This window comes from Theropithecus gelada, chromosome 2, assembly GCF_003255815.1.
Source record: "Theropithecus gelada isolate Dixy chromosome 2, Tgel_1.0, whole genome shotgun sequence".
NCBI classification, from domain to species: Eukaryota; Metazoa; Chordata; class Mammalia; order Primates; family Cercopithecidae; genus Theropithecus; species Theropithecus gelada.
In genome coordinates, this window is record NC_037669.1 from 176,250,367 (window position 1) to 176,266,818 (window position 16,452).

Consider the following 16,452-nt stretch of genomic DNA (forward strand, 5'->3'; position numbering starts at 1 on the left):
ATATATAATAGTGAAGCAAGTATGGCCAAAATGTCAGGTTTCCATCAGTTCACATCTAGCGGTGTATTAACTATCACCAGAAAAGTGAAGACATCTTTGTTCAAATTGGTGTTAAACTAATTCCAAAATATCTGATGCCTTTAGGGCAGTTTGTTAACATAGAATGCTCTGATTCCCTGTTTTCAAAGTGAGAAAAAAAAATTTAGTTTTTATTATTAATTTTTAAATTGCTGCAGCATATAAAATAGACTGTTCCATTAAAAAATCTTGCTCCTTTGCATCCACATTAATTTTCTTTTCTACAGGTGAGAATCACTGAATAATGATATTTATAGGCAATCTCTAGAATTGTTGTAGTGTAATAAAAAGTACTACATCAAGTCAAACAATATCACTTATGATATTGCTTCTTCACTTACTAGCTTAAGATATAGGACCCAGTTTTCTCGTTTGTATTTTTGGAATAATAACTCTTTCCCTATCTACCTTACAAGGTAGATAAAGGGCCACATGATATAAAATGACCCTGAAACATTTAAAATACTAAAAACTCTGCTCTATATAAGGTAACATTATTATCTCTAGTCTATATATACATCCTCCTCAATGTTTTTAAAACATATCTATAGTTGCAAGCTTGCTTTAGAGTTGTTTCGTACCTCTTCAGGGTATTTCTAAATGTTTTGTCACCACTGATTAGGATAATTCATCTTGAGATAGCATTTTTTCACCCAATAGTTAAAAAATTTCTATAAATTGGTTATACACAATTTTGTGATTTAAAAGAACTTGGAATAAACGTGGAGGTGCACATATCTTTTTGATATACTTATTTCCTTTTCTTTGGATACTTAGTAGTGGGATTGCTGGGTCACATGTTAGTAATTTCAGTCTTCTGAGGACCCTCATACTGTTTTCCATAATGGCTATACAAATTTACATTCTGGCTGAAAATGTATAAGAATTGTCTTTTTTTCAACATCCTCACCAGCATTGGTTATTTTTTTGTTTTTTTCTGACAATAGGCATTCTAATAGGGGTGAGATGGTATATCATTATGGTTTTGATTTGCATTTCCCTGATGATTAGTGATGTTGAGTATTTTTCTCATATATCTGTTGGCCATTATGAATAGTTGGCAGATGAATAGTTTGCAAATATTTTCGCCCATTCTGCAGGTTGTCTCCTTACTAGGTTGATTGTTTCCTTTTAGTTGAATATAGTCCCATTTGTCCATTTTTGCTTTTGTTGCTGGTGCTTTTGAAGTCTTAACCATAAAAAATCTTTGTCCAGACCAATATCCTAAACCCTTTCCCTTATGTTGTCTTCTAGTAGTTTTACAGTTTGGGGTCTTACATTTAAGTCTTTAAGCCATTTTGAGATTTTGAGTTTTTTTGTATATGGTAAGTGATAAGGGTCTAGTTTCATTATTCTGTATGTGGCTCTCCAGTTTTTATAGCACCATTTAAAAATTTAGTATGTGTATACACACACACACACACACACACACACACGCACCTAGTGGAATACTATTTAGACATAAAAAAAGAATAAAATTCTGTCATGCATGACAACATAGATGAGCCTGGAGGATATTAGGTTAAGTGAAACAAGTCAGGCACACAGAAAAATAAATACCACATATTCTCACTCATATGTAGGAGCTAAAAAAGTTGAACTCATAGAAGCAGAGAGTAGAACTGTGGTACCAGAGGCTAGGAAGGGTAGCAGGAAGTGGGGATATGGGGGTCTTTTGATAAACAAGCACAAAATTACAACTAGTTAGGATAAATAAGTTCTAGAGTATGATGGCACTGTAGGGTGACTATAATTAACAATAATTTATTGCATATCGTTAAATATCTGGAAGAAAGGAGTTTGAATGTTCCCAACACAAATAATAAATGTTCGAGGTTATGAATATGCTAATTACCCTGATTCAATCATTATACTTGTATTCATATATCAGAATATCACTTTGCACCACATACATTTGTACAATTATTACTTGCCAATTAAAAATGTTTTTTAAAAAGGATTCAATAGTATATAAAGTAAGCAAGAACTAATCACTTACTGAGACCCATAGGGTGTTCCATTATGAAAAAAATATAGTAGGAATATAGTCCCGTAAAGCAGTTCTACTCAAAGTTTGTTACTTGCTACTTGTCCACAATGAAATGTGTACAGAAATTGAGAGAAAGCATTTAAAATCTTTTATAACAATTGACATTAACATAATATCTAATCCGATATGTAATTTGGTGTCTGTTGAGTGTAATAATAAAAATTTGGACTTGCATTTTGCATATCCTTTTATTTCCTATTAATTTATTTGTATTATATTCTACAAATATATTGATCAATGGCATATTGGAAATAAAAATAGTTCACGCTCCAGGGAGTTTAAGAAATTACTTTAAAATCTCAATTTAGTGTTAGTACTGTAGCTACTTCCAGAGCATTTAAATGTCATTCCATCAAATGTGAATGTTATTAGATTGTTTTTGAGTTTTAAAATTGTGTTCTAATAGCTTTTTTCAGAATTGTGTTTCTATAATAGCCATAATGCATACTCAAAAACCCAGACATAACCTTTGATCTAGATAGGGCAGTGTTTTCTTGTCCTCTACAAGTATTCATTTGCTTAGCCACCTTGAAATGTTCTGAAGTTATGAAATTGTCTTAAACTGCTCAAAAGCAAACGAATGCCAATAAATCTGATTTTGATGGCATACGTACACTAAAAGCCTGAGAAAAAGGAAGTCGTTTCAGGGAACATAAATTATTTACATATTTTTGCATAAGATGACAGATATGGGCTCCCATTAACAATGGAGAGGATACTTTTCTAACTTTTAATGAGCTTTTGACAAAACTAAATAATAAACCAAGAAATCCTTATACAAATGAAAAAATGTAGAAACAGACCAAAATGGGGGAGTTACTTATAGTGACATGGACAGCCAAATGTAATAGATGTATGAATTGTAGTCATATACTTTTACCATCTAATATACACTGCACAATATTCATTCAATGACTATGTGTAGAATACTAGCTAACGCTAGGAGCTCTTTTTTCATAGCCTTCACTCTTTAACTCAAGCTTATGGACGAACAGGCAAAAGTGAATAAAACAAGGAACTCAGATATATTTATCTTTGTCTGTATAATATTCTTTTGAACCACAACCTGCTATTTATTAATCATTGGATTTTAAGAACAAAGTCAGTGTTGTAAATTGGCAATAACATCAGCTCAAGTACAAAAGGACTTGGGCTCTATTTCTAGCCTCTTCTTCTAGCTGAGTGGCCTCGGGCAAGTCATAATCTCACCACTAGTTTCTGCTTTTTTCCATCTGTTAGATGATAAGACTGGATAAGATGCCACCTGAGATCCATTTAGGAGCTCTGTCCATAAAAATTTAAGTTAAAAAATTATAAAAAGATCTTTTTGATTGCAATTATCCTGTGAAAAACCTTTCTGGAAAATTGAAAGGAAAGTGCTCTTTGTTTCATAGTGCCAATGAACCTTTTGAAAATGACCATCCATTTACATAAACCTGATATATAAATATAACTGAAAGTAAAAAATAAATGTATATACTATTTTAAAGTTTATTTTATGCATAATTTAAATTCTATTTTCAACCAATATATTCAAGACTAATACTGCATTCATTTCAAAGAACAGAATTACTTAAATAACACTCCCCAATGTCATATTCTTTCCGTGAATACAGATTAAGGAATGACACTATCCAATATGCTACTGACTCTGTGAATACAAATTAAAGAGTTGGCCTTGTTGTTTGAATTCGGATTCAGAAAATAGCTTACCAGGCAATCCCTTATGTACTGAGCCCTGTGTATTTATGGTACACCATTTTGAGCAGCTGCAATGCATTCAGTACTCAGGGAATTTGGAAATGACTTTGAATTTGGATAAACTGGTGCACTGATGCCTGGAGAAAATTCTAAGATCTATACAGTACCTGAGACAATGGCGTAGACTGTAATTGTTAACCTGATCAAGGGCAAAGGGGTATTGAATATTGAGCAAATTCCAACCCATTCATAGGACTGTCATGTGCTGTGGCCCATTCATTGGTAAGCTCTGGGTTGATGAGGAACTCCAAAGCTCTGGGGCATGTATTTCTTGTATAACTTGAGTAGTTCTAGACATGTGGGACTCAGAAATCACATCATAAGAAAGTTGTTCATTTCTCGATTCTTTTTAAATTCTAATTCTTCCCAGTAAAAAGACTCAGTCTGGTGCTAGTGTGCTTCTAACTCTTCCATTAATTATTAATTCCCTTTGCAACAGACAGTCAAGCGGGAGCTCCAAAGCCTTCTGCAAACAGTATCTAGCTATAATTTGAAAACATTAGTTTGTTCACTGTTTTTATAGTAACCTTCTATTTACGGCAAGTAATACTGGCCTTTTAGTTATGGTAACAACACAAAGTTATTTTTTAAAATAGATTTATTTAAGCCCCAGAGGTATGTTTATTTAGAAAAAAAATTAAAATAAGTAACAACCTATGACTGTCAAAAATTTCTAACATTTGGTATTTCAAATAATTGAAGCTTGAGAAACATTGGCCTGGTGGAAAATACACTGAGCTGGAAGATAGGAAAATTAGTCACTAAATATCACGTTAACCCCATCACTAATTATTAGATTGTCCTTTGGCAAGATGGTGAATCTTTCATGTCTCCATTTCCTCATTATCCATTAAGTGTAATGATATTTGCCAAACTACTTTTGGAGCGACAATGTGAAGATTAAATGATAAATGGTGAAATACTATGAACTGGAAGTTATATGTAGATAAGGTTCATTATTATGTATCTGAAATGTCCCTTTGTTTTTTAATTTATCGCCTCACAGAAACAAAAACAAGATCAAAACCATTTAAAGAAGAATAATATTATGTCTGTTTTTTTCTCTAGGACCATTACAGTTATTGGTGGTGGTAGTGATGATGGTGGTGGTGATAGTGGGGTGTGTGTATGTGTGTGCGTGTGTGTGTTTATGTATATGTCTGTGACAGAGAAAGAGAGAGGGAGATTGACTTCACTGATTCAGTCTCTATATGTAAACTATTCCTAAATATTAAGACTCTAGTCATCTTTTCCAGATTATGTTTTAGTTTTGCTATTTCCCACAGTACTCAAAAGCTTGAAAAGTAAACTAGGTTTAAAACGAAACTAATAATACATCATATTCACTCCAAGTTTTAATAAAAATATCACAACCTATCTGAATATTTAGTTATTAAAAACACAGAAATTTAGTTGCACACAAAAATTATTTCTTGACCTGAAACAATATTTGGATTCTTGTTTGTTGTACTTGTTTATTGTTTTTAAAACCATAAATATCTAATAATATGATCTCTTTTCACAAAACATATTTTACTGTTACATAATACCATTTTCTATAGACTTCAGGATTTCTTTTTCTAATTTAATCTCTGGCTTATCCTTGAAACTAAAGTTTCTGTTTGGTTAAAATATAATAGTTCAATTAACTATCTGGTACATTTTGATATTAATGACTAATCTGTCAAATTTTTGACTATTTTATTTGAGACATAAATAGAACTAAGTTCTAAATTACTACTTCATTATATAAAATAGAGAAAATTGATACACACAGAAATAACTCTAGTAATTGTGGTTTTGTTTCCCATTCTATTAAGCAAAGCTTATTTAAGCATTATTGCTGCTGAAATAGGAGATGATAGACATCATAATCTTATTTGTATATAAATATTTAGGCTTGGTCTAGGACAGCAGTTCTCAAACTTAAGCCGTCATCAGGATCACCTGGAGGGCTTGTCAAAACACAGATTTCTTGGCCCACTCTCAGATTCTGCTTCAGTAGTTCTGTGATGAGGCCTGAGAAATTGTGTTTCCAGTAAGTTCCCAGGTGAGGTTAAGGCTGATGTTGCATTTCTGGGACTATACTTTGAGATTCGTTGGTCTAGTGGAAGGCAGTAGACCAGAGTAATAAATTCCATGGACTTTGGTGATAGGCCCAGATTTCCGCCCTGACTTTGGCACTTATGAGCTGTGTAACTTGGATAAGTTAGGGATCCATTTTGTCATCCATAAAATGGTAATTATATCTATTAAGAATATTGAATGAAGTAATGTATGTTAAGTGTTTGGAACTATGCTTAGCATATTATGAACTCTCACTAAATGCAGTATCAGTAACTAATTGTGATGGTAGTAAGAGTGGTAGTCATAGAAGTAGTGGTTAATGGTAATAAAAAAGAATATACACATTTGCCTTAGTTCAATTGCATTAAAAGTTTTTTAGTAGGCTGGACGTAGTGGGTCACGCCTGTAATCCCTGCATTTGGGAGGCCAGGGCGGGTGGATCATTTGAGGTCAGGAGTTAGAGACCAGCCTGGCTAACACGGTGAAACCCTGTCTCTACCAAAAATCCAAAAAAAATTAGCTGGGCATGGTGGCGGGCACCTGTAGTCCCAGCTACTTGGGATGCTGAGGCAGGAGAATGGCATAAACCCGTGAGGCAGAGCTTGCAGTGAGCCGAGATCATGCCACTGCGCTCCAACTTGGGCAACAGAGCAAGACCCCACCTCAAAAAAAAAAAAAAAAAAAGAAAGAAAGTGTATTAGTCTTTCTAAGGAATGAGGGACAGAGAACTTGGCTTTCAGTGGTCATTTTGTCTGTGATAAACATTCTGCACAATGCATCAGTAAAAAGAAGTAATGCCTCTAGTGAATGAACTTTCAAGAGCACTTTGGAGATTATGATCTGCATTGCAGTTTAAACAAAAGTTTCTCCATGTGTACAATGTTTCTCAATACTCAGAACTTACCACATTTGTTTCTTCCCTTCCCTTAGCAACAAGAGCAAGACCCAACAAACCTATACATCTCAAATCTCCCCATTTCTATGGATGAGCAGGAACTTGAGAATATGCTGAAACCCTTTGGACATGTCATTTCCACAAGAATACTAAGAGACGCTAATGGAGTCAGCAGAGGTGTTGGCTTTGCCAGGTAAAATTCTTTCTTTATATGTAATTGATCTTTCCTCATTGTTCTTTTAAAATTCCATTCCTTTTTTAGTACTAGAGCCCAAAGCAATAGAATATGCACAGAAAAAAAAAAAAAAATAAAAGTAGCTTATCAAATCTGTCATCCCTTTGTGTCTTTGCTTGGAGCTAAAGAATTTCAATGTAATTATAAATAAATTGTGCTTGTTAAAATGTATGTAGAATGTGTTTATGTGTCTTGAGTCATAGTAACATACATACTCAGTTCCCAGTCCTCTCTGTGCCTGTAGATCAACAAAATCAGATGCTGCTAATACCTGACAGAGATAATAAATGCCCAGTACCCCAAAGCAAAACAGCCCATGTGGTGAACAAAGTATCTAAATGTTCTGGCATTGATTTCCAAAAAAGGGTGCTAGCATTTCTCAGTAAAGAGAAAATAAAAGAAAGGAAACATTTAGAGAAACAGGAATTACTGAGAAGACCCAATAAACCCAGAAATACAAGGGAGGTCAAGAAGCCGTTTGCATTTAAGAGACCCTGGCTATGTGTTTTTGATATTTTAGGCAGAACAGGGAAAAAAAAAATGTATTCCTTTCATTGTAAGAAAAGGAAGGGTAATTTTCATTTTAACTTTGAAGGAATGTTGACAAAAGAGGATCTCAGCCAGGAATGGAGTTTAAATAGTTGTACCTGCTGTGCTTTCATGAAAAACAAAGCTAAAGAAACCACAGAGTGAAAGAAACTGCTCAAAGACAATGAAGAAAAATAAAAGTCTTGTCTCTATGGCTTGGTTTATGTGTGTCTCCAGCTGATTTAACATGGATGAATGGATGGATGTTAAGTGTTATGTGGAAGTCAGCCCATTGCAGACAAGTTTGTTCATCTAGGATAAACTCTGCTGTCACTTGAAAAACCATTCCAAGGCCAGGAGCGATGGCTCACGCCTGTAATCCCAGCACTTTGGGAGACTGAAATGGGCAGATCAAGAGGTCAGGAATTTGAGACCAGAAAAAAACGAAAAACCATTCCAAACTAACTTCCATTAACTCACTTTAGAAGATAAAAAATTGTCATGTATATGTTAACTAATCTCTAACTCTATTTCCTTGGAGTTATGGTTGTGGACCACATGTGAAAATTCTTCTTATTCTCTATAATGTATACATAGTAAACCAGTAGACATAGGCAAGGTACATGCTTGATGATTTGAATAGAAATAAACAGAATGAAGAAAATCTCCCTAACTTGAATGTGTGCATGAGGTATTCAGGCTTTCAGGATATTGACACCTGTTGATTTTCATGGCCAAGGCAGAGCCTATGGCACTAGTTGGATCTCTGAATTTAGCCAATGTAGTCATTCTTATATAGTGTACAACTGGCTATTGGAGGTCTGAGCAATGTGGGAGTTCACTGAACCAGCTGCCATATTTCACTTTACATACCATGCACATTCCTTTGGTTCTTCCCCCATCCCCTGCCCTCCAAAAACTCTCCAATAAATTAGTTTCTCCTTTATTTGAACTCCTGCTGGGAAATAAATGCATTTCAAATTCATTAAGAGAACATATTTCCAAAAAGACCTACAGTGATTTTTTTTTTTTTTCTTTAAACAAAGGATGTGTTGGTACAAAGTATATTCGTTTCCTAAGTCTGGCATAACAAAATGTCACAGAACAGTGGCTCATATAACATAAATTTATTTTCTTACAATTCTGGAGGCTAGAAGCCAGAGATCAAGGTGTCTTTATAGCTGGCTTCTTGTGACACCTTTCTTCTTGGCTTGAAAATGGCTGTGTGCACCCTCTGTCCTCACATGGCTTTCCTTCTGTGCATTCCTGTGTCTTAATCTCTTCTTATAAGAGCACCAAGTCATACTACATTAGGGCCCACCCTAATGGCCTCATTTTAACTTAATTCCCCCTTTAAAGACCCTGTCTCCAAATACAGTCACATTGTGAAGCATTGGGAGTTAGGACTTCAACATACGAATTTTGTAGGGGACACAATTCAGTTCATAACACAAAGATTGAACTATTCATTTCTCTCCCGTTTATCTTTTCCATACAATGAGAGTTTGCTTAAAATGAAGCATACTTTTCTTAAGTACAGAGTCAAGTAATATATATTCTAAAAGGCAAAACTATAATGCTGGTATATGAGATCATGAAAGAATAAAACTTACAGTTATTTTTCTTTAGGAACTGAGGAAGGATGGGAATTTTACATTTTATCTCTGTTGTGAATGCAGTCTCTCTCTCTCCTCCATTGCATTGTGCATATAGAAGCCACAGTGAGCGCTTCAATGTTCAAATCTCATCATGTCAGGGTCCTGCTTACAATCCTTCAACGTTTCACTTGCCAACCTCTCCAGCATCATTCTTGATACTGCACACCATCCTGGCTTTGACTCTTTCTGTCTCATGTTCAGGCAAAAGCCGCCCTTCTTGCCTGGTTATACTTTGCATGGCTCTTCTCCTGACTTCTGCCTACTCATCTCTCAGGCATTGGATTAAACATCTTTTCTTCAAAGAATTTTTCACTGACCTCCAATCTTTGGCTTTAGACAAAGTTAGCTCTTGTTACAGCTCCTATAAAAGTTTTGATTTCTCTTTCAAATAAAATATATCACAATTACAATGAATTCATTGTTTAATCTCTGTCTTCACCAAATGGATGGTACATTTCCTTAAGTCAAGTTTTCTTTTTCATTGTTGGATGGATAACTGGATATGTGGCTAGTGGATTTCGTGATTACCATTCTGTGAAGTTTCAGAATAGCTAAATTCACTGGTCTTTTACAGCTTTGAGCTTCAAATATGAATTAGCAGTCACATTACAATTCTGAAATTTAGGTCTCTGTACTCTAAATAATGTCTTTTCCAATTTCAGAAAGTGGTATGTGGACTGAAAAGGCAAACATAGTTTCAAGACCAGTCACTGATTTCTTATGCCTAAGAAATAAAAATGAAGTGTGAGTCTGACTCTCTTTTGAAAGAAGCCAGGAAACCGACACAGAAAAAGTATTTCATTCTCCATGTATCTTAGACTTTAATGTTTGAGGATCAGAATCCCACATGATTAACCTAATTTAATGGGGTGAGAAAATATTGTTAGCTGTACCATAAATAGATCTGCCCAAATTCCTACTTTGCTGTATAACATTTGCTGTGCATTTTCTCAAGCAATTATGGCTTTTGCCTTAACTAATTTGATCATTCACAACTTAATCCTTGCACAAATGTTTCTCCTTTTAAGAATATTATCCTGTCCCTTTTCCACTCAGCTTTTCTCATCTGAAATTTTCCCTCTGAACCACAAAACAGAGATGATTTCAGTCACCATTTCTTGATTCTTCCAAGAATAGTACATAGCAAGTGAGAGAAATTATTGTATTACATAAAGATGTCTTGGGACAGTGGTTCTCAAAGTGTGGTTCCCAAATCAGCAGCTGCAGTGCTTCCTAAAAACTTGCTAGAAATGCAAATTTCCTGCCCCCAACCTACCAAATTAACAATCTGGTGGTGAGGGTGTTCAGCAATGTGTAATCTGTGTACTAACAAGCACCTTAGATGACTCTAAAAGCACCCTAAAGCTTAAGAAGCTTTGCCTTACGGCATTAGTACTTGTTCTTAGGACCATCTGAATGATCTGTGAAAACTCTGATTGCTGGGCCCACTCTTGAAGTTTCTGATTCAATTGGTTTGGGGTGAGACTCAATTATTTGCATTTCTAACAAGTTTCCAGGTGATACTTACACTACAGATAAGGGAACCACCCTTTGAGAACTACTGCTTTGAAGTTGTCTGTGATTTTTCCAGGTGGAGTTGATTCCTGTTGATGCCTGATTTACATTGTTTTACTTTCTCAAAATTACTAATAAGGAACTATCCCCCTTCCTGTTCCTCATGCCTTCTTCTTTATATCTGTCCAGTACTTAGAATATTGACACATAATTGAACATGAGCAAATTTCTTACGATAAATAAATGAAATCACTTTAAGGTTTGGGGGTTTTTTAAAAATATAGCCATATGCAGAAAGACATTTGATGATAATGATAAACCAATTGTAAGATAGAGTACTGAAATATTAGAAAAATGTTTGGTAGCACCAGCCCAACTAGTATTAGCTCACAAATTTTTTCTTCCTGTAGGAGTTTACAGTTCCACAGGCATTATTAAAAGAATATGCTGACTGTGGCCAGGCACGGTGGCTCACGCCTATAATCCCAGCACTTTGGGAGGCCGAGGCGGGTGGATCACGAGGTCAGGAGATCCAGACCATCCTAGCTAACACGGTGAAACCCCATCTCTACTAAAAATACAAAAAATTAGCCGTGCGTGGTGGCAGGTGCCTGTAGTCCCAGCTACTCGGGAGGCTGAGGCAGGAGAATGGCGTGAACCCGGGAGGCGGATCTTGCAGTGAGCAGAGATCGCGCCGTTGCACTCTACCTTGGGTGACAGAGCAGGACTCCGTCTCAAAAACAAACAAACAAACAAAAAACCCAAAAACAAAACAAAACATGCTGACTGGGTGCGGTGGCTCACACCTGTAATCCCAGCACTTCGGGAGGCCAAGGTGGGCAGATCAAGAGGTCAGGAGTTTGAGGCCAGCCTGGCCAACATAGTGAGACCTCATCTCTACTAAAAATACAAAAAATTAGCCAGGTGTGGTGGCTCATGCCTGTAATCCCAGCTACTCGGGAGGCTGAGGCATGAGAATCGCTTGAACCTGGGAGGTGGAGGTTGCAGTGAGCCAAGATCACACCATTGCACTCCAGCCGGCAAGATAGTGCGAGACTCCTTCTCAGACAAAAAAAAAAAAAGAAAAGAAAAGAAAAGAAAGAATGTGCTTATTTAATTTGGAGAATACCCAGTCAATAATTGTGTCTAGTAAATTGTTGTACATATCTCTTGAATTTATGACTATCTCAATTCAGAAAACCTGAATAATTCTTTCAGTGGACTTCATTTTGAATGTTACTATTGGTGACTTCTAACCATCAGATGTGGTCCTTAATTCATGTACAAGGGATTTCAAAATTCCTTTGACTGGAAAGAATCCCCCCATTATTATTTTTCTTGCTACTATACATTAATCTTCTTTGATAACCATCTCTTCAAAGTAAAAGGAGTATCTTCATTTTATATTTAAAACGCTGAACTTCAAAGCATTGATTTGAATGCCAGTAGGGCGCACAGACAGCACAATTACAGGGTTTTCAAAGTTCCAGAAGCACAAGATAGTGTCTGAAATTACAGACATTTTATTTTTATTGTGTGTGTGTGTGTGTGTGTGTTTACTCTCTTGTAACTTAAAACAATTTTGTAAGATCCACCCCCCTCCAGGCAGCATTTTATAGCCAAGTTATAAACCTCTAAAAACAGAAGTTTACGGTGAGAATGCCGACGGTCGGCCCCACTACTGCAGAGCCAACAGAGTACCTTGCCTGGGAGGGGAAGGATCAGAGCATAAATCAGCCAGAGTCTGGAGGGCCATGACCGTGTGTTCATGTTATCCATTTCCCACTCCCAGAAACATGAGACTGATTGTCCAGCAAAAATCACATTGAGAGGGTGTTAGGAGAGGCCAGTAAAGAATGACCCAAAGTGGGGAAGCGATGGTTGGGGGGCAGGGGGAGGCTGGTGAGCATTCACCATTAATCCAGCTTCAACATCTGGGAACATAGAACCTCTTTAAGCAATGCGTTTACTGTCCCCTGGTGAGCTAAAGAGCGTGAGAGACTGCAGAACAGAGAGACCTTTGTGTTTTGTAGTATTTTTTGCCCTTCTTCAATACTCTTAATTTGATTCTCATGGAGCTTTGTTTGAACAACTTCTAACACATGGGCAGCCCTGTGTTCTACCTCTCCCTACTGAATGTGCAAGTTTTCTAAATAAATCACTTAAGATTTTCTTTCTTTTCATTAAGTTAAAAAAAGCTGGTTATAGGCATACAAATATTAGCCTGCTTATTAAATATCAATCAGTATAAATAGCAGGTCTTTTTTTGCGTTTTCTACTAATAACTTTGAATATTGTTAAAATGTTATTTATTTACCTCCTACTGCCTGATACTTCTTGTTCTCTATCTTCTTCCATCTGCTGAAATATAATGAGACCACAGAAACAGAATAATCATATGAAAATATGGGAATTTTTAAGAATATGTTAAATAACTACTTTCTTTGAAGGCAAATATATGACTCTTTAAAATGCCCATCAAGTCTATCAAATTTTTTTAAAACTGTTTGGAATTGTTTGGAATATTGTTTTGACTGTATCTGTCTTGAATCCATCACTGCAGTAACAATTTCTCGCTTGCTGTTTTGGCAATCCTTTTGCCATTATTATTTTAAACACATGGAACCAGGAAATCAAAAGCAACTAAGGAAAATCTCTAAAGTGTAAACGTAGTGATTAGTAATCTCCAAACTACAGCTGTGTTTGTACAGAAACAGGTTACAATTGTGTTTTCTGAGATTGAAGAGAGTAAAGGTTGTATGTTTCATTCTTTTTGGTAATTTTAATTCTTCTTCTAATTGCCATCAGATGTGGTCTGCTGGAGAGTATACTCCTGGACCCCCTGCAGCTTCTTCATCTTTGTTCTTCTTTTGTGTGTCTCATCTTTTAACTTCGTTTGTTTCTTCTCCTTGCCTCTTTCTCTTTCTCTTACCATCAGAAAGTCAGAATCATAGCTGGAGAGTGTTAAACATTCTACTTTCTTTTTCATACATTCAGAGCCCTGAGTTTCAAAACCCTAACCAACCAGTGAACCAACTAAATAAATACATTGCATCAAATAATTTGTTATTCTGAAATCTCTGAGACTCTAGTCTAGTTGTATATATGCCTTTATAAAAATCTGATGAAGGGGATACAATATATACTTTATTGCTTTATTATTATAAAATAAAAATGACCACATACCAAATAATGCCCTCTGTGAAATGGGAGGAGAGTTCTGAAAAATCATGTACCTCTATAAAATGGAATTGAGGGAGCTCTGTTACCTCCAGATTAGAAATGGTGGCCACTCAGTATGCTTAGGGCTCATAAGATGTCTTTGACCTGTACCTGCTGTAAACACAAAGCATGACAAGGACTATTGGAGCATCCAGAAAAGTGGTGGCGTTAGAGGCAGCTAGTCTGCTTCTGGCCAACAGAAAAGTAAGAGGTGGAAATATAGCCCAATATCGTTTGGACAACAAGTTTCAGCCTCTTTTATTTAGTATATTTTCTACACTCTCAGCTTTCTATGAATTGGGCTAATACATTTATTCTCTGTATCTCTATGGTTATAAACATGGTTCTACATGGGTTTGAAATAACTTAGCTTGCAATACAATACAATACAATTATATTGTAACGTAATATAATTATAATTATAAATTATATTGAAGTCATAATATTCTAAAGACCAGGATGATTCAACGAGTGACAGCAACTATATCAATAAGTTGACTGAGATTTGGCTCAAATATATATATACATATATACACACACACACACACATATATATATATATATGTAATCATTTCATTCTTTCTTTTAGTTTATTGAATAAATATGCTTGGTCACTATTATCCAATACTGGCTTTGTCAGTATTCCAGTAATTGTTATAGATGAAGTAATTCTGAGATGTACACACACAAAAAACAATATCTGCTTTTACAGACCAACATTCTACTGGATTGGGGATGATGCAGGATTTTTCTCCCTAGTTCAACTAAATTTGGGTTCTTGTCTCATGTCCAGGAAAAATTAGGCATGTGGATACATTGAAGGGTGAGAAGGGCAGAATTTATTAAGCAAAAGGAAAACTCTCAGCAGAAAGGGGTAGTATAGCCCTAGGTAGTATTGGAAAAGGCAACATTTGATTGGTTAAAAGGCATTATTCAGAAAGAATCAATCAGGAAAGAGCAGGCAAACAGGGGCAGAAGTTTCCCTCTGGGTCACAGCTTTCAGTCAGAACCAGCAGTCATGTCTTTCAGCCTTCAGGCTGTTTCAGGCTTGAACGTGAGGTTTCACTGGGGACCCTTCCCTGTCTGCCTAGGTATTTGTCTGCCTCCTGCCTCTATCAGGGAGATGACAATAAGTATGTAATAAACAAATAATCAAACATCAGATAATGAAAGTATTACAAAAACACACCAAACATAGGCCTGTAATAGAGAGTACGGGACAATAGGAAGCAAGAGTTAAGAGAATTGTGTTCTGTTTTCAGAAGGAACATTGAAACTAAAATATAAATCAGAAACAACCAGCCAAGAAAATCTCTTAGTGGGAGTAGGGAGGGAAGAGAACAATCCTGGCAAAGAGAAAAGGATGTAGAAAATCTAAGGTGGGGCCAAGTTTGGCACGTTTGGGAAATAGAAAGGAAACAAAATTGTGAAACACTGAGTAAGGGAAAGAGATGTAACAGGTAATAGTATCAGCCTTAAATAATGAGATTCAGAAAATATGATTAAGTACAGAGTTTATTTGAGCTCAGAGCTTGAAGACGGCCACTCAGGAGCTTAGATTCAAGTTGCCCTGGATATACAGTCCAATTAGCAGTAGTTACAAGTGGGTCTTGAAAGGAAAAAAGAAGAGGCAGTTTTCCAGTTTTTACTAAGAATATACATTAAAGTAACATAAGCTATTGATTGGCTATACATGGTTCTTTGTATCACAGATTCCAAGAACATGGAGATAATGGTAGAGGCAGCTAATTAAGAACAAAAATGCCTTTAAAAAATTACCCTGGGCATGGATGCTGTGAGGAGGGGCGTGACCGAAAGTCTCATATTCTTGGCTTTCTGAGTAGAATAAATTTTGCATACCTCACAGAGCTCAGCCTGATCTGAGCTACTTTTGTTTTCTCATTTCCCTCCATTTCATCAAGATGTTTTGAAGAAAGCATAGTAGATGAACTAAAAGCATTTTGACTCCTTAGTTCTGCATCATTAGGAAGGCTCATTCCCAAATGATCCTGGCCCACCCAGGTGGGTTTGTGGGGAAGAGGCAGGGGAGACAATACATCTCAGTAAGAAATTTTAAGTGTGCCTCAAGCTGAATTGGAATAGTATCACAGGGTGGCAAAAATGAGACTTTAGCCAAATCTCAGTCAACGTATTGATATAGTTGCTGTCACTTGTTAAATCATCCTGGTCTTTAGAATATTATGACTTTAATTTTCTCAGAAGCAGTAAAACAATGAGAGATACATATTGCACATAAGGATTACAATCAAGAAGAGAACATGTTTTCCAGAATGAAAAAAGAAACCTGTTCCACTAGTGAGTCCACTAAAAACATCCTGAAGAAAATTAAACCCCTTTCCTTTAGAGAGTCATAGCCAGGAAATAATTCTGGATTTAGTCTAAAATATAGGAAAATTATAAAAACTCAAAAACAATAGTCAGT

General features: G+C 35.9%; 1 protein-coding gene across 5 annotated transcripts in view; it reads left to right on the forward strand.

The window, feature by feature from the left end:
• RBMS3 (RNA binding motif single stranded interacting protein 3) overlaps positions 1 to 16,452 on the forward strand; it is a 760,896-nt gene that overhangs the window by 450,483 nt on the left and 293,961 nt on the right. For all 5 annotated transcript variants that reach the window (XM_025375203.1, XM_025375206.1, XM_025375204.1 and 2 more), the window contains exon 5: positions 6,887 to 7,044. In XM_025375203.1, the coding sequence (XP_025230988.1) occupies positions 6,887 to 7,044 (158 nt within the window). The remainder of the gene's footprint in view (positions 1 to 6,886; positions 7,045 to 16,452) is intronic.